Here is a 23466-nt window from a genome sequence, read left to right as displayed (position 1 = left end):
TTTCCAAAAGTGTGCTAAAAACATATGGAAGTAGGTACTGTACCAGCGTTCGACCACATGTACAGTGACATTGTGGATTTGATCTACAACGGGCAGAAATTAGAATACCTTCCCTCAACTGAAGTGATTGGTTTCATGTAGTCTTACAAAAAGTCTCCATGTTATTTAGATCGGAAAGATTTAAAACCTATAAAATTGACGCAAAATAATCTGACAACGTTACTTATTTATTTGATTGGTGTTTTATGCTTTACTCAATATATCACTTATACCACGGCAGCCAGCGGAACGGCTACCTTATTTCAGCTGTATGCTAAAGAGGTCTCCTTGTAGCAGGCTACTCTCAATGTTGGCATGCCGTACATGTACATGTATAGTGCTACCTCACTGCATCAGCATGCCAATTGTTACCAAAGGATCAAAAATGGAAGTACGGTAAATGACTCAAGTTGCACACTTTGCCTGATTCTCAGAGTTTTATGATTTTTATTGTGTTTATAGGTTTGTTTGGAAGATAGGATAATATCCTAGTGAAAAATTGAAAGTTTCACTACCAAAGATAATATTTTGATAACATTTACTCGGGGCTAGGGTCCGTATATACTTTTGTAGACACAACCAGTCTAGGTACTGAACACAGAGTTCCTATGAGTGATGTTTAAGCATGGTCAAAAGAGGTATGAGAGCACTGAGGGATCTACTAGACTAGGTTATATAGGAATATGACAAATATCTTGGATATTTATTTATTGATTTGTTTCATCAGTGTTTTACGCCATATTCAAGAATATTTCACTCATACAACGGCGGCCAGCATTATGGTAGGAGGAAACTGAATGAAACCCACGACCATCCACAGGTTGCTGTCAGACCTTCCCATTTATGGGAAGCCAGCATGATTTGGACCGCATTGTAGAGAGACACTCCTGGGTCATTATGCTGGGCTAGCACGCTAATCCACTGAGCCACGAAGGCCCCCTAACATCTTGGATATAAAGCTCTAACCAATCATGAAGAAGCTGAATCTGAACACTGATCCCATTGGTCAAGAGACCATACACACACCAACATGACACATATGCTACATCTGTATAATAAAATAGCAATGTGATAAAGCCTTTTCACTTACCGTGAACATATAAAGTTATCATCATCTGCATCATACTGACAGAAATTTTGACTCCCTGAGTTTTAATGATTATAAATTTAATTAAAACTGCATTTATTGTTCTAGGAGAAATCTGTTGTCTCAGAGTTTGCTTTCCAGAGCATTCAGCTCCACAACCACCTTTCCATGGCTTTTTCCACTGTATAAATACTGAAACACAAAAGGTAAACAGAATATGAGACAGCTTTTCTTTACACAAAAAAATTTCAAAAGTATTTGCACAAAACTAGGCTATTAAAGTTGACTATATAGATAACATATGGTATCCAATTTTACAGATTCATGTAGCCATGGTACTTACAAACAACCCAGTATAAGAGTAGAAACAGACTTATATTTTTACAACTAATGTGCCAATGGGGTCCTGCAGGTCGTGAATACATATCTTGCCTTGTAACATGTTAGATTCTGTGCGCTATGTGACGATTTCAATCAATGTCACAAGTTATTACTGCATAAACTTGTGTGTCAAGGTTATTCCTCCAAACGCATTCGCTCTAAGTTCTTAACTTTTACAATGAATATAAGTCTCAAGTAAGTAAATATGGATGGAGCATCCAGAATCTCTGGCAGTCTGCTTCATGACTGAGTTTAATTCTGCTAGGGGCTGTATATTGGTAGTACTGAATTAGATCACCACTCTGGAAATATGAACAGTTGCAAAAATTAGCCTATCCTGCCTTTGCGCAACAGGGCTCTATGTTAACCACCCCTCTTACATTAGCCTATCATGCCTTTGTGCAACAGGACTCTATGTTAGCCACCCCTCTTACATCAGCCTATCATGCCTTTGTGCAACAGGGCTCTATGCTAACCACCTCTCTTACATTAGCCTATCATGCCTTTGTGCAACAGGGCTCTATGTTAGCCACCCTCTTACATTAGCCTATCATGCCTTTGCGCAACAGGGCTCTATGCTAACCACCTCTCTTACATTAGCCTATCATGCCTTTGTGCAACAGGGCTCTATGCTAACCACCTCTCTTACATTAGCCTATCATGCCCTTTGCGCAACAGGGCTCTATGTTAATCACCCCCCATACATTAGCCTATTATGCCTTTGTGCAACAGGGCTCTATGTTAGCCACCCCTCTTACATTAGCCTATCCTTGCCTTTGCACAACAGGGCTCTATGTTAACCACCCCTCTTACATTAGCCTATCATGCCTTTGTGCAACAGGACTCTATGCTAACCACCTCTCTTACATTAGCCTATCATGCCTTTGCGGAACAGGGCTCTATGTTAGCCACCCCTCTTACATTAGCCTATCATGCCTTTGCGCAACAGGGCTCTATGTTAGCCACCCCTCTTACATTAGCCTATCATGCCTTTGCGCAACAGGGCTCTATGCTAACCACCTCTCTTACATTAGCCTATCATGCCTTTGCGCAACAGGGCTCTATGCTAACCACCTCTCTTACATTAGCCTATCATGCCTTTGCGCAACAGGGCTCTATGTTAACCACCCCCTTACATCAGCCTATCATGCCTTTGTGCATCAGGGCTCTGTGTTAACCACCTCTGTTACATTAGCCTATCATACCTTTGTGGAACAGGGCTCTGTGTTAACCACTCCTCTTCATTAGCCTATCATGCCTTTGCGCAACAGGGCTCTATGTTAACCACCTCTCTTACATTAGCCTATTATACCTTTGTGGAACAGGGCTCTGTGTTTAACCACTCCTCTTACATTAGCCTATCATGCCTTTGTGCAACAGGGCTCTATGCTAACCACCTCTCTTACATTAGCCTATTATACTTTTGTGGAACAGGACTCTGTGTTAACCCACTTCCTCTTACATTAGGCTATTATACCCTTGTGGAACAGGGCTCTGTGTTAACCACTCCTCTTACATTAGGCTATTATACCCTTGTGGAACAGGACTCTGTGTTAACCACTCCTCTTACATTAGGCTATTATACCCTTGTGGAACAGGACTCTGTGTTAACCACTCCTCTTACATTAGGCTATTATACCCTTGTGGAACAGGGCTCTGTGTTAACCACTCCTCTTACATTAGGCTATTATACCCTTGTGGAACAGGACTCTGTGTTAACCACTCCTCTTACATTAGGCTATTATACCCTTGTGGAACAGGGCTCTGTGTTAACCACTCCTCTTACATTAGGCTATTATACCCTTGTGGAACAGGGCTCTGTGTTAACCACTCCTCTTACATTAGGCTATTATACCCTTGTGGAACAGGGCTATGATCGGTGAGATATAACAAGAATCTGGATATCCGAAATAGCCCCATTCCACCCCTGCAGTGAAATATAACATCCCAACAATCCCAATATGTTATCCCAATATAACATTGTCAGGCAGACAAAAACTTTAAACCTCTGCATGTTGTGAATCTTCATGTATACAGACAAGAGATTTGTCCACTTTCAGAAATATTCGTGGCTATGCTTTGAAGTGACAAAATTATGCGTTGTATGAGATATGAGAAATGACCTGAACTTTTGTCCAATAAAGCAGATTTTCAGAGGCAAATAACTGGTAAACATTACTTTTGGCACTGAAACAAAGACACCAATCTGTGATGAATAGCACACAGGTAAAGACAAAATCAGGCAAATTTTGCCACTTAGCATTAAATGGGTTAATTTTCGGCCATTTATCTCTTTTTTCATTCATTTATTTATTTATTTATTTGATTGGTGTTTTACGCTGTTCTCAACAATATTTCACTTATACGAAAGCTGCCAGCATTATGGCGAGAGAAAACTGGGCAGAGCCTGGGGGAAACCCATGACCATCTGCAGGTTGCTGGCAGACTTTCCCACGTACGGCCAGAGAGGAAACCAGCATGAGCTGGATGTACTCACAGCGACTGCACTGGTGAGAGGCTCCTGGGTCATTACACTGCGCTAGCTCGCTAACCAACTGAGCCACGGAGGCCCCTTATCATCCAGGTGCCTAGCTACAAGTGTATATATACATATAGCACATCACTGTGTATACATGTACTGTAAATCCATGCCTTAAGATTTCTTACCTCCACCCCTCTGATACAGTCCTCTACCCCCCCTCAGAGGTCCTCCTGGTGATGTTTCCCCCTGATCTGTGTTACTCTGTAACTGGCCTGTCCCGCACAGCTCAGCCAACTTCTTGCAATAAGGGATTAAATCTTTTCCATAGTCTAGCAGGAAGAACCCTGACATCCTGGCAGACTTGCTCAGCAACTAAAACAGAAAATTCTGACAGTCAGTATTCATTCTTTAGTTTCTTTTTCTCGACATTTTCGGAATCTTTATCACTTCTGATCAAAAGCTTATGAAATATTCAAAATTTATGTGGAGCTACGTGTAATAAGATTGGTTGTTGGTAATGCTCCAATTCTATTGGTTGGAAAGGGTTTCATCCTTCAGGGTAAAAAAACATAAATATGTGGGACCCTATACACTTGCCAGTTTGGGAAAGCTGGGTACTATCTTTTTTAAGAAACTGATGATAAATCCATGTCAGTGTAAAGTTTGTGTTCTGGTTTATTAGCTATGGACATAAGAAAATAATCCATAAATCCCTGTCACTCTAAATCAATATCGACTGAGAGTCTAGTTCGAGGTCAATACTGCTTTTCTCAAATGTAGCTGTCTTTCAAATGACACAATGTTCTACATCCCAGCATGTACATGTATGTAAATACCATCTACCTGTACTAACACTTACTATTGATGGGATAGACTCTAGATCAGCCAGTCCTTTGCTATGACTCTCATATGTAAATAGCATCTACTTGTACTAACACTTACTATTGATGGGATAGACTCTAGATCAGCCAGTCCTTTGCTATGACTCTCATATGTAAATACCATCTACCTGTACTAACACTTACTATTGATGTAATAGACTCTAGATCAGCCAGTCCTTTGCTATGACTCTCATATGTAAATACCATCTACCTGTACTAATACTTACTATTGATGGGATAGATTCTAGATCCGCCAGTCCTTTGCTATGATTCTCATATGTAAATACCATCTACCTGTGCTAACACTTACTATTGATGGGATAGACTCTAGATCCGCCAGTCCTTTGCTATGACTCTCATATGTACATACCATCTACCTGTACTAACACTTACTATTGATGGGATAGACTCTAGATCAGCCAGTCCTTTGCTATGACTCTCATATGTAAATAGCATCTACTTGTACTAACACTTACTATTGATGGGATAGACTCTAGATCAGCCAGGCTACTTGTCGAGCGGAGTCCTTTGCTATGACTCTCATATGAAGTTATCAGTCCAATGATGATTAGGCGACCTCTCTTTGCTAAACTGAAAAATAGGTTTTGAAGAAACTACATTTAAGGCAAGTCTTTAAAGGATATCCCAAAAGCAAAGGAGGTCATTTTCAGTGCACAAGGACCGTATTTGGCTCATTGGCATAGAGTGAGTGAGTGAGTAAGTGAGTGAGTGCTTGGGGTTTAACGTCGTACTTAACAATTTTTCAGTCATATTACGACGAAGGAATGCTAAGGGTACATGTAATGTGCCTCCTTGTTGCAGGACGGATTTCCACCGCTCTTTTATCTATTGCTGCTTCACTGAGACGCCATAACGAAGGCAAGTAAGGTGCCCCACCCGAGCCATTATACTGATACGGGCCAACCAGTCATTGCACTATTTCCTTCATGCTTAACGCCAAGGTCTAAGGTGTGACTCGACTCAGGATTGACCCTGGATCTAGCGCTCTGGAAGCGGACGCTCTGCCAACTGTGCTATCGGGGCCGGTCATTGGCTTAGAGTAAACTGTACTAACAACGTGGGAAGTTCTACTTTGTAACTGAAATCGACCATATAAAAGCCCAAAACAAAAAAAGTTGGTTACAAATTTTAAGTTACGGTAACTCCCAATTTTTAGTACAGGATGACAAAGTGGTCAATGATGTCTTTCGTTGGAGATCAAAAGTCACTGATCATTGCAGGCAGGTATCTAAATGTGTCTCAAAGCTTTAGCACAGTAATCATGATAATGTAAGACTACTCTCAGATATAAATCAAGCCAATGAAATGTCGCACTAATGTCAGCAGCATGTCAAAACTTTTTCATGCAGTTAGTCTTAATCTAAAGACATATACCACATGTGACATTCATATAACACATTCCTGTGTGTTTGAAAATCATGAGAGCAACCACTGTATACACGTATACAACAGTAAGTAAGAAAATAACGAAATATAATATCCTAATTCTTCAACTTTTTCAACTGCCTCTGTAACCAAATACTTTGAAATATTTATTTATTTGATTGGTGTTTTACGCCGTACTCAAGAATGTTTCACTTATACGACGGCGGCCAGCATTATGGTGGGTGGAAACCAGGCACAGCCCAGGGGAATATTTTGCACAGTTTTATGATGCTTGCATCTTTAGTGACACAAACCAATCATTTATGACACCATTTTCGTGACAATTATATGCATAAATTCCACTGAAAAAGGGCATTAGTGACTGAAAAGGTTGAACCATTACAGTACAATTGGTATCTCAGATCTCTTCATTTTGGTAAACCTACTTCTTTATACAAGTTGTAAACATTTCACCACCAATAGATTCATAGACCACATCCAAGCCATCCTGTAAGGAACAGCAAACAGACTGGAGTTAATACCAAACATGGAAATGTGTCCAAAAGGTTTTTCTTTAAATTCAATTAATGTCAATTTGTTTCAGCTTTATAAAACAGATTTTTATTTATTTATTTATTTGATTGGTGTTTTGCACCGTACTCAAGAATACATTTATTTCACTTACACAACGGTGGCCAGCATTATGGTGGGCAAGGGGAGACCCACGACCATCAGCAGGTTGCCACAGAATTTTAACTCTCGAAAATATAAACAATTTCTAAAGAACATCCCCCTCTGATTACTCTCTACATACCGGGTATTCCTTTCTCAAAACATCCTTGACGCTCTCTGTTTTATAATTGATAGGTCTGTCACATCCCAGGCTCTGGAAAAATGTTACATAAATGACTTTGACTGAGGATGAAGTATATGTAAAAACCACAAGAATGTTTATATTCACGCTGAATTCACTGATTGATTGGTTTTTAAAGCTGTGCTCAACAATTCTTCACCCATCACTAAATGACGTGGAAGAAATATTTACCTTTTCACAGATATTTTTTTCATCCTATAGCATCACATCCATTTTTCAGTTCAAGGCACATGCACATTGTAACATCACACGTGCACATAGTAACAAGGCATGTGCACATTGTAGCAAGGCACGTGCACATTGTAACAAGGCACGTGCATATTGTGACAAAGCATGTGCACATTGTGACAAGGCTTGTGCACATTGTAACAAGGCAAATGTACATTGTGACAAGGTAAGTGCGCATTGTGACAAGACACGTGTGTGTAACAAGGTACGTGCACATTGTAACAAGGCATGTGCACATAGAAACAAGGCATGTGCACATTGTAGCAAGGCACGTGCATATTGTGACAAAGCACGTGCACATTGTGACAAGGCTTGTGCACATTGTAACAAGGCAAATGTACATTGTGACAAGGTAAGTGCACATTGTGACAAGACACGTGTGTGTAACAAGGCATGTGCACATTGTAACAAGGCATGTGCACATTGTAACAAGGTATGTGCACATTGTAACAAGGTACGTGCTCATTGTAACTCACAATATATGTATAACTATACGTACATGTATAATTAATGCGATAATGTCAGAGCTTGCCTTAAATGAAGAGAGCTTAAAATCATGTCTTGCAATGGTAAGCATTATTATTATCATCTTAAAGAAACTAACGAAATGTTGATTTTATAAGCATTACTGCCCGTAGGTGGTTATAGCGCAGCCGTGCAACACAATGACCCAGGAGCCTCTCACCAATGCTGTCAGTGTGAGTTCCCACTCATGCTGACTTCCTCTCCGGTCATACGTGGGAAGATCTTCCAGCAACCTGTAGCCACATTTTTCTAAGTGAAATATTCTCGAGTACGGTGTAATACACCAACCTAATAAATAAATAAACAAACACTACCTTGAGAAACTGCACTTTATCTTCACTTGAACAAGTCCCTATCACATGACAGCCGGCTTGTTTTGCCCACTGGACCTGAAAAATGAACCAGTGCAATTAACTAAGATGATGGAAACATTATGGTTATCACAGATTTGAACCTGTTTGCACGTTAGACTTATATACAGGACTTCCCTCGGTCCCATTTCACATAGTTTATGGATATCACTATCGTTAACAACAAACTTTTACATTCCTACATACATGCCATGTAACCATAAGACACCTTCTTCATTCATACGTAGCTTCAAAATATTTGTTTTTCAATATCTGCAAGTCGTTTGCTGAACATGCCGTTGACTGGTCTAAAATTGGTGAGCTCTGTGAAGGGGAGGAAAGAGAATGACAACATGAAATATGCAGTTTTTTTTTCCGACTCTTTCTTAATTTTTTTTAGTAGAACTGACTTTAACACCTTTGTATTGGTACTTGTTGTGTAACCTTGTTTTAGTACTGAGCCAAATCCCGCGGATGTGCAGCATTCAAAGGGGTTTGTTGAGGTACTGTTTCACACAACACCGCTTATCAACAGCTGCGTTAAACCCTTAAACTTTGTATAAGAACAGCCAGCATACATGTTGTACTCACTGCAAATTGTCCTGTGCCCCCAGCAGCAGCTGAAAAAAAAGTTCTTTGAGTTATTTGATGCTATCAACGTACTCCCTGCAATGAATATAACTTATATATAACTATAATACGCAATAAATAAAGTTTCCTGCCAATGCAGTAGTCCAATAAAAGCAAACTGTCACTGCAAATCCAAGAGATTTAAAGATTGCTCATCTCTAAGCGTGTATGTCTTCTCTGTACCAATTGCAGTTTGAGAGTTATGATCAGTTCAATATCAACCCAATTTCCCCAATCACACAAAAAAGGGCCATGGATACATGTAAGAAAATGTTGCAGGAAAAAGTTGATTACCCCTTACACTTTATCTTCATATGCTTTGCCAAAAACTATTAAATTTGTTTCCTAAGATTTATTTATTGACTTATTTTCCAGCATGAGCCGGACTTGAACTCACACGATCACATTGGAGAGGCTACTAGGTCATTATGCTATGCTGGCATGCTAACCTTAGGTTTAAATGCAAAGAACGCACTAACATGAAGTATATATCAGATGAAAGATCATTAAAGACTGAAAATAAAAATTGTGGAATTTATTTTTGTTTTAGAATTTTTCCAGCTGAGTAAAAAGGTTTTTAAAAATCAGATTCTACGGTGGTCTGTAAAGACCCAAAGGGTATCAGTGACGTCACATTCATACGTTGGGCCTGAAATAGTTCATTTCAATGTTCGTTGCTATATGTTCGTGCATTTTGAATGATGAAACTTAGCAAGCTGTCTTTGTTAAGTGGCAAAAACCTGATGTCACGTCACTGGCCTCAATATGGTCAGAGAAGGCCATCCATCTTCCCATAGCATCCAAAGTTTCGAACATGTCAAATTCATTTTACTCAGTTGAAAAAATTGTAAAAAAAAAAACTGAACTATTTTTATGAACAGTGTTTAATGGTCATTCATCAGATATATACTTTATACCAGTGCTTAGCACTAAAAACCTATACATGTATGTTTACAAGGCAAGGTTATTCCTTTATACACTGGGGACAGTTTCATGAAGCTTACTTAGTGTTAAGTTGCCCTTAGCTAAGTGCAGTTTATATCTCTACAACTTAAGTTGTCATGGTAGTTAAGGGCTTACTTAGTAAAGTGAGCTTCATGAAACTGGCCCATGCTGCCTTGCAGTAACCAGGGGAAAGAACTCTTTCCATGTCTCCCACTTTTAAAAGACCAACATCCTGAAAAGTATAAAGGCTAGAAGAATAAAACTTTAACAGTCTTGTTAGTTTCACAGAAACTTTTGACTGCATTACCACTATGCACACAGTAGTGCCGCAGTCAGGAATGTAACTACTTTAATTTAATTAGTTTTTATTCAACTGATTGGGGTTTTACATTGCACTCAAAAATATCGCACCCAAAGAAGTCAAGTTTATATCTGGAGGAAACGGGGCAGAGCCCAGAAAAAAACCTTGCTCTCCAGCAGCAATTTCCTCACACAAAGCCACATATGAACCAGTAAAAGCTGGGTTTGAACATCTGCACATGCTGGTCAAGAGACTTTCATTTGTAGCCAGAACTGGTCATTGAGTTTCTAAATAATACGCACCCGTCACCATAACTGTTTCTCCATTCTTGATTTCACCAACCTAAAAATATACAAACAAATGATAAACTACTGGAAAACGAAGCTTAGCATCATCATTAACAAGAAAAACAACATAATTATTATGTGTATCTACAGTGTGGCAAAGTTTTTTATAAATATAGGAGGGTTATGATATTAGCGAATAAATATACATGTACTGATGGAAGAGATGATGCTGGAAAGGCAATGCTTTCATCGTCTCAAAAACTGTTCAACAGACTGTCTTCATCAAATACAAAATGAACTGGCATGACCTGAACCAGGTTTGATCCCTGGTCTCCCAACTTGGTTTATGAAGTTAGATATACATTCTGTACAGTATGTCAAGCACTGCAAGCACAGAAATTTTTCTGATGTGTTTGACATTTTCTCTTCCTTATGGGCCTCCGTGGCTCATTTGTTTAGCACGCTAGCACAGCGTAATGACCAAGGAGTCTCTCACTAATGCGGTCGCTGTGAGTTCAAGTCCAGCTCATGCTGGCTTCCTCTCCGGTCGTAAGTGGGACGGTCTGTAGCAACCTGCAGATGGTCGTGGGTTTACCCCGGGCTCCAGTTATATATACCGGGCCCCGGTTTCCTCAAACCATAATGCTGACCGTTGTCGTATAAGTGAAATATTCTTGAGTACAGCATAAAACACCAATCAAATAAATAAATAAATAAACATTTCTCTTCCAAAATTTCCCTGTAATGTCTTGACACATTTTGCTACATGTCATTAGTAGATGATACCTTGTCAAGACTGATGGCTGCCGTTGTACCGCTGACGATCAGGGGTATGAAGGCCTTGCTTACGGACGGAAGAGGCACCACTGTGCCAGCTCTAACCAGCTGTAGGACAGAAATGAAATTATAATCAAATAATCCCCAACACCCTATATGAATCCCCACATACATCTGTTTATTATATATTCATTTATTGCACAGCTGTTAAACGTCACATTAAAGAATATTTCACTTATACACCGACAGTCAATTTTATGGGTGGAAGATACAGGGCTCAACATAAACCACTGGCCACTGGCAAGTTTCTAACAATCCGACCGACAAGTGACTTACAGATACAGACATGACACTGGTACTACTATAGGTGTATCTGTACAAGTACAAAAATGGACAAGGTCAGAAACAAAGTTATGCCGTTTTCAGAAATAAATCACGTCTCATTTTACTCTCATATCTGTCATGCAGTCAGCAGATTGTTAAAACTATCTACAATGTGGACAGAATCCATCAAAAACGTCCGCACGTGGATGACTGATATATCTCGACATGGTGCAATTTGGTTCTGTCTACTCCATCCCATAACATAACCTATGTCATATTACTGAACTGGAATCTGGCTTATGGGCGTCTATGTATAATGTGCATACACTAAAAGAGGAGTAGGCATTGGGGTGGGCTTGCATGGTGCACCTGAATGATGGGGGTAACTTTTTGATTTCCAGCAAAGGGACTCGCCATCTGTATTGGAGCTTGTTCAGTACTGTGTATGCCTCCCTCCCACATTCACAACAACAAGGCAACATTGTCTCACTGATTGTCTACCATCCATGAACCCAGCATTAGGCAAACTGCACCACCACCAACATGGCACCCAACTCTTGCACATTCTGGGATTGAGGTCTCCATGCAGGCCAGAAGGCTTTTTCTAAGAGCATCCCGTATGTGTTTGATAGGATTGAGGTGATATAATCTCTATGGCCACTTCAAGACATTAATACCTGTATTTTGTGGAATATTTTACGTGAAAACAGCTGGGTGTGGTGCCGCACTGTCATCTTGAAATTATAAGGCATGGACCATGAGCAACCATGAAGGCAACTGCTTTGGGACGCGCACCTGGTCATGATATCCCCCTGCGTTGAGGTTTCCACGAATTACAAGAAGACGAGAGCGCCTGTTCCTGCAGAAAGCTCCCCAAGCCATACCGCTACCTGCCATGAAATGGATCAACTCCCTGCGGGCTTTACGTTCACAGCTCTAGCGCCCCACTCGCACTCTTCCGTCGGCAGTGTAAAACGTGATTTGTCGCAACCCTATTTCACTGTCTTTGGTTCCCCAACAGGTGAAATTGTGCTCGGCGCAGGAGATCGCTGTGAGAGAGTGACTTATTACTGCAAGTCATTTTGAGTCATAAAAGGAGGGGAAAGCAGACCCCAAAGTTTTGCCGAATAATAAAACAAGATGCATTCTGTGGTATGGGTCTTAAGGAATTGTCCGTTTAAGGCAAGGGTGGAGCACCACTTGTTGCTAGCACCCCACAGATTGCACTACCTGTACAAACATCCAGAGGATCAAAGTTTGCTGTCCTCCTCTGCAACACTGGGGTTCAGCAAATATGGTTGGGTTTTAGGTTGCGGTGGTGCAGTGCAGGAAGCAAAGAGAAAGTTCCAAACTGTATAAATTGTATATGGAAGTGCATTGTACAAAATTTCATCTTTTGTGCTGGATGGACAGATGGACATCTATCATACAACCGACAGGTTCAATTCCTACCCTGGACATGCAATGTTTCTCTGCTGGTTGGAATAAGCAGCAGACTGCCATCCTTTCAGGTCACCTTACGTATAGTATCTTGGAGGTCATCCACTTGCCTTCAACCAAAATGACAAATATCTACATGTCGCATATAGGAAAATTTACCTGTCAAAAACCAGCGTTTTACACCTGGCATGTACATTTCCCATAAAACTGACTGCCCTTGTATTATGAATGTTACATGAAATATTATATTATAAATTATTATATTATAACTTATTATACTGGCATTTCACGTCTCAAGATGAAGCAATAATTCATTTTATTTACACAGTGTGTCTCAGGTCTTCTTTGATTTATTTATTTATTTGATTCATACTCAAGAATATTGGTCTTCTTTGATCTCACGCTGTGTATAGTGAGTGTCAATGCAGAGTGAACCTCAGATTCAAAAGAGCTTTTCTTTGATCTCACCTTCTTTACAGTGTGTGTCAAATATACAGGTCGAGGGCAGAGTGAACCACAGCTTCAACTTGAGTTTTCTTTGATCTCACCTTGTGTACAATGAGTGTCTAGTATACAGGTAGAATGCAGAGTGAACCGAAACTTCAGTCGGAGTATTCTTTGATCTCACTTTGTGTACAGTGAGTATCGGAATACAGTTGGAGTGCAGAGATAACCACTCCTCCTGCTGAGGTCTTCTTTGATCTCACCTTGTGAACAGTGAGTGTGAGGTATACAGGTAGAATACAGAGTGAACCACAGCCTCAGCTTGAGTTTTCTTTGATCTCACTTTGTGTAGAGTGAGTTTCAGGTATACAGGTGGAATACAGAGTTAACCACAACTTCAGCTGAGGTTTTCTTTGATTTACACCTTGTATACCATGAGTGTCAAGTATACAGGTGGAATGTAGAGTGAACCACATATTCACCTGAGCTTTTCTTTGATCTCACCTTTTATACAGTGTCAGGTACATTCTATACAGCTGGAGTGTGAACTGAACCACAGCTTTAGCTGAGGTTTTCTTTGTTCTCTTGTTTTATACCATGAGTGTCAGGTACATTCTATACAGCTTTGATCTCATCTTTTATACAGTGTCAGGTACATTCTATACAGCTGGAGTGTGAACTGAATCACAGTTTCAGCTGAGGTTTTCTTTGATCTCATCTTTTACACAGTGAGTGGCAGGTTCATTCTATACAACTTTGATCTCATCTTTTATACAGTGAGGGTCAGGTACATTCTATACAGCTTTGATCTCATCTTTTATACAGTAAGTGTCAGGTACATTCTATACAGCTTTGATCTCACCTTTTATACAGTGTCAGGTACATCCTATAAAGCTGGAGTGCGAACTGAACCACAGCTTCAGCTGAGGTTTTCTTTGATCTCATCTTTTATACAGTGAGTGTCAGGTTCATTCTATACAGCTTTGATCTCATCTTTTATACAGTGAGTGTCAGGTTCATTCTATACAGCTTTGATCTCATCTTTTATACAATGAATGTCAGGTACATTCTATACAGCTTTGATCTCATCTTTTATGCAGTAAGTGTCAGGTTCATTCTATACAGCTTTGATCTCATCTTTTATACAGTGAGTGTCAGGTACATTCTATACAGCTTTGATCTCATCTTTTATACAGTGAGGGTCAGGTACATTCTATACAGCTTTGATCTCATCTTTTATACAGTGAGGGTCAGGTACATTCTATACAGCTTTGATCTCATCTTTTATACAGTGAGGGTCAGGTACATTCTATACAGCTTTGATCTCATCTTTTATACAGTGTCAGGTACATTCTATACAGCTGGAGTGCGAACTGAACCACAACTTCAGCTGAGGTTTTCTTTGATCTCATCTTTTATACAGTGAGTGTCAGGTACATTCTATACAACTTTGATCTCATCTTTTATACAGTGAGGGTCAGGTTCATTCTATACAGCTTTGATCTCATCTTTTACACAGTGAGTGTCAGGTACATTCTATACAACTTTGATCTCATCTTTTATACAGTGAGGGTCAGGTTCATTCTATACAGCTTTGATCTCATCTTTTATATAGTGAGTGTCAGGTTCATTCTATACAACTTTGATCTCATCATTTATACAGTGAGGGTCAGGTTCATTCTATACAGCTTTGATCTCATCTTTTATACAGTAAGTGTCAGGTACATTCTATACAGCTGGAGTGTGAACTGAACCACAGCTTCAGCTGAGGTTTTCTTTGATCTCATCTTTTATATAGTGAGTGTCAGGTTCATTCTATACAGCTTTGATCTCATCTTTTATACAGTGAGGGTCAGGTTCATTCTATACAGCTTTGATCTCATCTTTTATACAGTAAGTGTCAGGTACATTCTATACAGCTGGAGTGTGAACTGAACCACAGCTTCAGCTGAGGTTTTCTTTGATCTCATCTTTTATATAGTGAGTGTCAGGTTCATTCTATACAGCTTTGATCTCATCTTTTATACAGTGAGGGTCAGGTTCATTCTATACAGCTTTGATCTCATCTTTTATACAGCGAGTGTCAGGTTCATTCTATACAACTTTGATCTCATCTTTTACACAGTGAGTGTCAGGTTCATTCTATACAACTTTGATCTCATCTTTTATACAGTGAATGTCAGGTTCATTCTATACAGCTTTGATCTCATCTTTTATATAGTGAGTGTCAGGTTCATTCTATACAACTTTGATCTCATCATTTATACAGTGAGGGTCAGGTTCATTCTATACAGCTTTGATCTCATCTTTTACACAGTTAGTGTCAGGTACATTCTATACAGCTTTGATCTCATCTTTTATACAGTAAGTGTCAGGTTCATTCTATACAGCTTTGATCTCATCTTTTATACAGTGAGTGTCAGGTTCATTCTATACAGCTTTGATCTCATCTTTTATACCGTGAGTGTCAGGTTCATTCTATACAGCTTTGATCTCATCTTTTATACCGTGAGTGTCAGGTACATTCTATACAGCTTTGATCTTATCTTTTATACAGTGAGGGTCAGGTTCATTCTATACAGCTTTGATCTCATCTTTTATACAGTGAGTGTCAGGTTCATTCTATACAGCTTTGATCTCATCTTTTATACCGTGAGTGTCAGGTACATTCTATACAACTTTGATCTCATCTTTTATACCGTGAGTGTCAGGTTCATTCTATACAGCTTTGATCTCATCTTTTATGCAGTGAGTGTCAGGTACATTCTATACAGCTTTGATCTCATCTTTTATACAGTGAGGGTCAGGTTCATTCTATACAGCTTTGATCTCATCTTTTATACAGTGAGGGTCAGGTTCATTCTATACAGCTTTGATCTCATCTTTTATACCGTGAGTGTCAGGTACATTCTATACAGCTTTGATCTCATCTTTTATACCGTGAGTGTCAGGTACATTCTATACAGCTGGAGTGCAAAATGAACCACAACTTCAGCTGAGGTTTTCTTTGATCTCACCTTGTATTCTGAAAATGCTCCATAGGACATGTAGCCCACAGCCTGCCCCACTCTGACCTTGGCTTTGTCCCCAGCAGCCACTACCTCACCTACACCCTACAAATAAACAAACATTGCAATTATAACAGTCAAAGTCTCCTGTACACGTAATAATCACACGATCATTTCATCCACAGGAAAAGCTTGATATACAACTTATAACTTCACTGAATGGTTTACTATAGTAAAAGCTGCTCCCTAACCTAATATTCTACAGCCATTATGACACGAATGTATATGTACACGTATGTATGCTTAAGGTTATATGTCCTACTCAACACTTTTTCAGTCATATGGTGAGGAAGAGTAATAAGGTGTGTGTACATATACTGTGTCTTCTTGTGGCAGAGTGAGTTCATGAAGTATCATGCTGAAGACACCAGACATGACACCCCACCCAGCCACATCATACTGACACCGGTCCTGTTTCATTGCTCTAGACACTCCGTGTTGAGTGCTAAGCAAGGCAGCAACAAGTACCAAGTCTTTGATATGACCAACCTGGGTTGGATCCCAGGTTCTTGACTTCGAAGTGGATTCTCGAGCCCTTCGACCACCAAAATGGTCCCCATTCTCACAAGGAGTATGTGTATAAATTCCCTCTGTCTTGCTGTGGCTTGGCATGTACATGTATTTATTTATTTATATATTTATATATTTATTTATATATTTTTTTACTCCTTTGATTGCTGCTTAACACTGTACTCATTTATACAATGGTTGTCAGTGTCAAGGGTAGAGGAAAACACAGTGTCCAGTTTAAACCACCAATTTGACAATTTCCCCACGGGTGGTGCCCACATATGCACAACATATGGTGGAAGACAAATGGTCGCTGAATGTTTACTCTCACCGAGTGACCCCACAAGCATTCTACAACTTTCTTCTCCATGTAAGTCCGTGTCTGAACCTGCATCTTGTACGTCCTAGCAATAAGAAGGCATGGCCTATATGACATACACTAACCGTCTAGTGGAAACAGCGCCAGGATATTATGTCTGACAAGCATGTAGATGCTTCAGTGCGCGCTTTTAATCAATTTCTTACTTGCTGATTGTTTTGAAAAATCATCATTTGTCATCAGAAAAAATAGGAAAGGAATGGTATACTAATAATTTTACTTTCCTGATGACATGAAGTATGGTCCAACTACAATGTATACCTCAAATCCTACATCAAATGGAGGTTTGATATCCGGATCATATCGTCCAGCTGTATAGTTTATAGTATGGTCCAACTACAATGTATACCTCAAATCCCACATCAAATGGAGGTTTGATATCCGGATCATATCGTCCAGCTGTATAGTTTATAGTATGGTCCAACTACAATGTATACCTCAAATCCTACATCAAATGGAGGTTTGATATCCGGATCATATCGTCCAGCTGTATAGTTTATGTCAGAAGCATTCACTCCCACAAACCTGGAAAGCATAAGCAGATATAATACTAATCCGATAAATTACATATCTATATCTATCTGACCTAAAAATTATTTCACTGTAGATTTGCCCACTAAAATGAGTCAATATGAAAGGCAATTGTTTATGTTAAAGCAGCTCTTTATTCATTTATTTATTTTATTTATCTGATTGGTGATTTACTTCAGAATATTTCACTAATACGACAGTGGCTAGCATTATGGCAGAGCCCGGGGGAAACCCACGACCATCTGCAATCTTACAGATTTTGCACGAATGGCCTGAGAGGAAACCAGCATGAGCTGGGCTTGAACTCACAGCGACCACATTGGTGAGAGGTTCCTCGATGACTGCTAACCACCTCAACCACGAAGCCCCCCATCCCTCCCCGCCAAAAAAGCAGGTATAATCTTCTCCATTGAATTATATAACAATTGAGACAATTGAAACAATTCATGTGCTTTGCTTGTACAATAACTACCTGTTCTTAATGAGCACTTCATGCGGCCCTGGTGTTGGCATTGGGACCTCTTTGATCTGGACCGCTTCTCTGAATTTTGGAGTCAGTTTTGTAGCGACCAACTTGTGGAAAGTCTGTGGCAGCTTTGATGCCATGTTTGGTGAGCTGATCTGCTGAAATAACTTAAAAGGGCACAGCGAGCTTTGAATTATACTCATCCAATGGGGAAAATATGTTGTAACATTACCACACCTTTTGTCATGCATATGCAGATTAGGTAGGCCTACCTGTACAACACAGACTGAAATTGTGATGGCCAGGTATAAGTAAATAAATATTATCTTGTAATTCACAAACTGACATATGGAATAGAACATGCAAAAGTCTCAAAAGAATTAAGCATCTAAAAATTAGCATAGTCTAAAATGTATATAGAGCACCTTGCTCCATTGGAGGAAAATTTCTCAACATGTATAGCAGTGTCAACTTAACCAGATCATAATAAGTTAATGTTTATTTATTTATTTATTTATTTGACTGGTGTCTTACGCCGTACTCAAGAATATTTCACTTATACGACGGCGACCGGTATTATGGTGGGAGGAAACCCACGACCATCTGCAGGTTTCTTAGGGCCAGAGAGGAAGCCAGCATGAACTGGGCTTGAACTCACTGCGACTGCATTGGTGAGAGGCTTTTGGGCCATTACGCTGCGCTAGCGCACTAACCGACTGAGCCAAGGAGGCCCCCAGTTTATGTTTATGTCAGTAACGTACATGTGTATGTATATGTCTTTATAACTTTATTCAGTGGTATATAAACTATGATATTTTCAGGTAGGGAGTCCGGCCTACATATAGCCCACATGGGCCACATGAGGGTTGTTCACATAATATATACATGATAATTTTGGCCTATTCATGTTCAACATCTGCTGGCCTACTAACAAGACTGGTTCAAATATTGTACATATACATTTGAGTTGAGTCGATTCTTTTGGACATGATTTTTGACATGACATGTATGCATATCAATCATATTTACTTATATACATGTAGGATATCTAGGATATATATATGTATATATATTCTCTGTTTGAAAAGGCCGATTATTTTGGGCATTTTAACACTGTGCTTCATGACGTCAAGTGTCTCCTCTTTTTATCACTTTGAGCTAAAACAAACTCCCCTTGCAGTGGATTAATTGATTTGTGCATACCTGCTTGAAATGTTCCCCACGTCTTGAACCAAAGATCAAGCGGCTCCTATCTCGATGTGACCTATTTTTTGTATTGCTATAGGGGACCTGGCCTATAGCCCCGCCCACTTTTACACCCACGTGGTAGTTAGGTTGACAGCCGGTCCCGCAAAACTCCACGCCGTCTCGCGATACCTGTCCACGGATAGGCGGATCATTTAAAATTTGTCGTGTCTTCCCCTCGATAGAAGATGAACATCCTGTCTTTGTGTGTTTGCCTCTGTGTGTCAGTCACGTCATGTCTGTATGTCTGTGTGACTCTTAGCAGTTTAATACTATGGATGTCAAGCCAAACAGTAAGGCCGGGGTCCCAAACAGGTACTTCCAAAAAAAAATAAATAAATAAATAAAAAAAATAAACCTGGTACCGGTACATGTCTGTCTGTGTAGTTGTACATTCCATTATTAACAAACCTGATTTTAATGTGGTGATTTTAATTCCTCTTCCAGATGCCCCAGTGTTTAATCGAGTGATTACAGATGTTCTGCTTGTCCTCATGTTTATTGTTCAACATCGCTTGATGGCAACAAGGGCTTATAAAGAATTATTTATGTCGTTTGGGGATGTGGCACTGGCGTTGGAGCGCCTTGTTTACAATCTGACTTCAGCTGTCTCATTACAGGTAAGCTGACGAGCCTGTGGAACGGAGTTGGCTGGGTCATGTACTTTGCTGTGCTGTCAACCCAGACAGAAGTAAATAAGTAAGAATCACAAACAGCCAGGGCCCAGGGGTCAGGGCACATTCCTAGTGGAAAAAATATCTTTGTGTGTATTTGTAACTGTCCTTTCAAATGTTTTTGCCGGCAAGCTTACATGCATTTTGTTCAAGCACTCAGCCATACATCTGCCTGCTTAGGTTCACAAAGGTCATGACCTGAAGATCAGTCCCATTAATGATAGCATCAATGTCATCAGATGCTACAGCTGCATTGTTCCTATGAGAGTTATCAAACTGTGCAAAGTTTTCTGGGCTCTGTCCCAGTCTGCAGCGCGGAAGTGTGAAAGATTTCCTGTCCTCCACAGGGTAATTAACCTGGGTGGCAAAAAATGGTGATATCTCCCACAGGGGCCTCGTTGGTGGCCGTGCCCAACTGAAGCTTGTTTTTCAGCTCCATGTATATTGCATAGGCCTAGCTACAATACTCACTGAAATCAACGTTATTGCATCACGGCGGGGAAATTGCTTCAGTTACTTGGTAAAGGGCAGTGGATTGCTACAGGCATTCCAGTGCTAACGTACTTGACCACACCTAACACTGACCCCTGTTCATATGAATGAGACCTTGAGTGAAGCATTATAGCAGCCTATCAATCCCAGTTACTTGGTGCTTGGTATAAGGAGATTGGCCAAGTATAGGTTGTCTTTGTGTTGGTATACAGTAAGTGAATGGGATGTCAAAACTGGTATCTCTGTCATTGTATTCAGTGTGAGGCAGCACTTGTGCCTTAAATAAATTCGGGCCAACTTTCACAACACTTTGTAACTCCTATTTCTCATCATATTTTCTTACAAGAAGTTGTATTGGTGCCATAAGGCGACGTCTTTTACAGGAGTTTTGAAGTTTTGTGAAAGAGTTTCCAGCATTAGAATGAGCATGTTTGAAGGGCATGCACTCTGTGGTAATATTTGCTGCCTCTGTAATTCTTCATTTTTTTGCATCTTTGCAAAGTGTTGTTTCAAGCATATTCTGAAAGCATTATTCTGTGCAGACAGACAAAATTGTACTCTTTGTGAAAGCTCTGACACTGACCAATCCAGTCAATGTATTTTAGGGTACATCATATGAAAAATAGCAAAACTGAACCCCAAGAAAGTTTAGAAACAAACAAACTTTGTGTCTACATAAAAAGTACATATCGTCTGCAGGTAATAATGTTCTGATTAAGGATGTCTAATGAATTTATTCCAATGTAAATTTGTTTATATCCAAACATAATTATTTAATCTTAATTACGATGATATTTATGAATATATTAAAAATATAAACATGAGCAAAATCCAGGTTTAGCACATTTATTAGCTGAAAAGACCACATTCTAGTGGAAATATGTTTAGTAAACACTTGTAGTGTTCTCTCATGTTTTCTTACATGAAGTTTTCTGGAGTCCACTTGTCTTCCACCAATGTGACTTGTTTGAATAAGTTTTCTGAGCACTCCGGCTCCCCCCCTTACCCCCCCCCCCCCAATCATAATTCACTGGCAGCCATCATATGAGTGAAATATTCTTGAATACGGTATGGCGTTAAACAACAAAGTTGCAATAAAAATTTTCAATACATTACCCGTGAGCCTATAGTTCGAGGTTTGCAGGTTATATGTCACAGTCATGTTACATTCCAGGTAATGATATCATGGTGGCAACCTATTCCAGACTACTCACTTTGGGAGCTGGAGACAAACCAAGGGGGATTACTCTGGCTGTTTTTTTTTTGCCTTCACGCCATCCTCTGGTTATGCCTGATTTTCCTAGCAATGAGTTTCGACCCTCTAGAATTTCTTGGTTTGAAGCAGGTAAGAATTTCTTACTTCAGTTAATGCCAGTCTTCACAGAAACTGCCATGAAGAAGAAACTACGGGTGTCCTCATCAGATAAGATCAGATCAGATTAAAAGCACAGGCCATGTGTCTAAGATGATTGTCATTCAATCACCTGGGCACACAAGGTACAGGGTTCAATCCTAGCCTGGACAGCAATTTGTAAATCCTGCCACTCTCAATATTTGCAGAGACTGTTTGTGACAAGCTGTAGGACAGCAATTTGTACATCCTGCCACTCGCAGCGTTTGCATAGACTGTTTGTGACAAGCTGTAGGACAGCAATTTGTAAATCCTCCAACTGTCAATGTTTGCAGAGACTGATTGTGACAAGCTGTTGACGATGCTTGTGTGGCTGTGTTTGCAGTCTAACATCTGATGAAAACCTCTTTGTTTTCATCATTATATTGCACATATCTGTACATAACATGTAGGTGGATATGTAAACTGGTGGTTACCAAAGGCTGTCAAGTTTCTTCCTTCATAAAACTAACTGCCATGGTATAACTGAAAATTCTTCAGTGTAGTGTTAAACAACAATCAAATAAATAATCAAACCATTGAGTTGTGGCAGATATAGCCAGTCTCACCTGTGTTCCTCCGTGATTACAGGTGTGGTACCAGCTGAACGGGTGGAGACATCCCCTGTTCTACACCAACAAGTACCTGCGGCGTCTCTACTCTAAACTGCGTCACCCAGGAATGATCTGCTTCTTGAGCCTCCTCTGGCTTCACCCAGTCATGAGCCTGGATAGGTGTTTGTTAGCCGCTGCCCTCGTTGTCTTTGTGATCAGTGGACCTGGGGTGATGGACGGAGAATACATGTACATAAATCAGACTGTGAAGAACCTGAATGTGCCCAACAGTCACTGAAAACTCCAAATGTCCAAATCTCACACTGAACTGGTTGATTTTTTTGAAGGTCACTCTGAATGAAGTGAAAAGTTGACAGCACAAAGGTTTGACATCAAGGGTATGGATGGATTTGGTAGGCTATCACCTCCCAGTACCCTACAGATTTTCTTACATCCTCCTCTCCACCTGGCGTCATACCAGACCCCCCGTGACCAAGGGAGTTGGCGTGGATGCGGTGCATTGACCCGGGAGCCTCTCACCAGTGCGGTCACTGTGAGGTCAAGTTCAGCTCATCCTGGCTTAATTCCTCTCCGGCCGTACGTGGGAAGGTCTGGCAGCAACCTGAGGATGGTTGTGGGTTTCCTCCCACCATAATGTGGGCCTCGTTGGTATAAATGAAATATTCTTGAGTATGGCATGAAACACCAATCAAATCAAGTCATCCCTTGCCACACACACTTTCCTACAGATTTGGTATCACCCCAGCTCCCTCAGT

At 40.1% G+C, this 23466-nt stretch overlaps 2 protein-coding genes across 5 annotated transcripts; one reads left to right on the top strand and one right to left on the bottom strand.

Annotated features, from left to right (window-relative positions):
• Positions 1-243: 243 nt before the first annotated feature.
• Positions 244-22749, bottom strand: LOC135467848 (prostaglandin reductase 3-like). 4 transcript variants are annotated; one of them, XM_064745742.1, is made up of 13 exons: positions 22706-22749; positions 18342-18502; positions 17776-17863; positions 16399-16494; positions 11183-11281; positions 10412-10451; positions 8825-8853; positions 8198-8272; positions 7071-7142; positions 6703-6764; positions 5347-5461; positions 4175-4361; positions 244-1318 (listed from the first exon to the last, which is right to left on the bottom strand). In XM_064745742.1, the coding sequence occupies exons 2-13, from the start codon at positions 18473-18475 to the stop codon at positions 1122-1124; spliced, it is 1194 nt and encodes a 397-aa protein (XP_064601812.1). In that variant the 5' UTR covers positions 18476-18502; positions 22706-22749; the 3' UTR covers positions 244-1121. The 4 variants fall into 4 exon arrangements, with proteins under 4 accessions (XP_064601812.1, XP_064601811.1, XP_064601813.1 ...); XM_064745741.1 differs by lacking the exon at positions 22706-22749 and adding an exon at positions 19539-19604; XM_064745743.1 differs by lacking the exons at positions 17776-17863; positions 18342-18502; positions 22706-22749 and adding an exon at positions 17688-17741.
• On the top strand, positions 19855-23153 carry LOC135467188 (nurim homolog). The gene is made up of 4 exons (XM_064744953.1): positions 19855-19873; positions 20028-20200; positions 21921-22091; positions 22728-23153. The coding sequence occupies exons 1-4, from the start codon at positions 19855-19857 to the stop codon at positions 22986-22988; spliced, it is 624 nt and encodes a 207-aa protein (XP_064601023.1). The 3' UTR covers positions 22989-23153.
• The last annotated feature ends 313 nt before the right edge of the window (positions 23154-23466 follow it).

This window comes from Liolophura sinensis, chromosome 6 (assembly GCF_032854445.1).
Source record: "Liolophura sinensis isolate JHLJ2023 chromosome 6, CUHK_Ljap_v2, whole genome shotgun sequence".
Classification (NCBI taxonomy): domain Eukaryota; kingdom Metazoa; phylum Mollusca; class Polyplacophora; order Chitonida; family Chitonidae; genus Liolophura; species Liolophura sinensis.
This window is presented reverse-complemented; position numbering and strand designations above follow the sequence as displayed.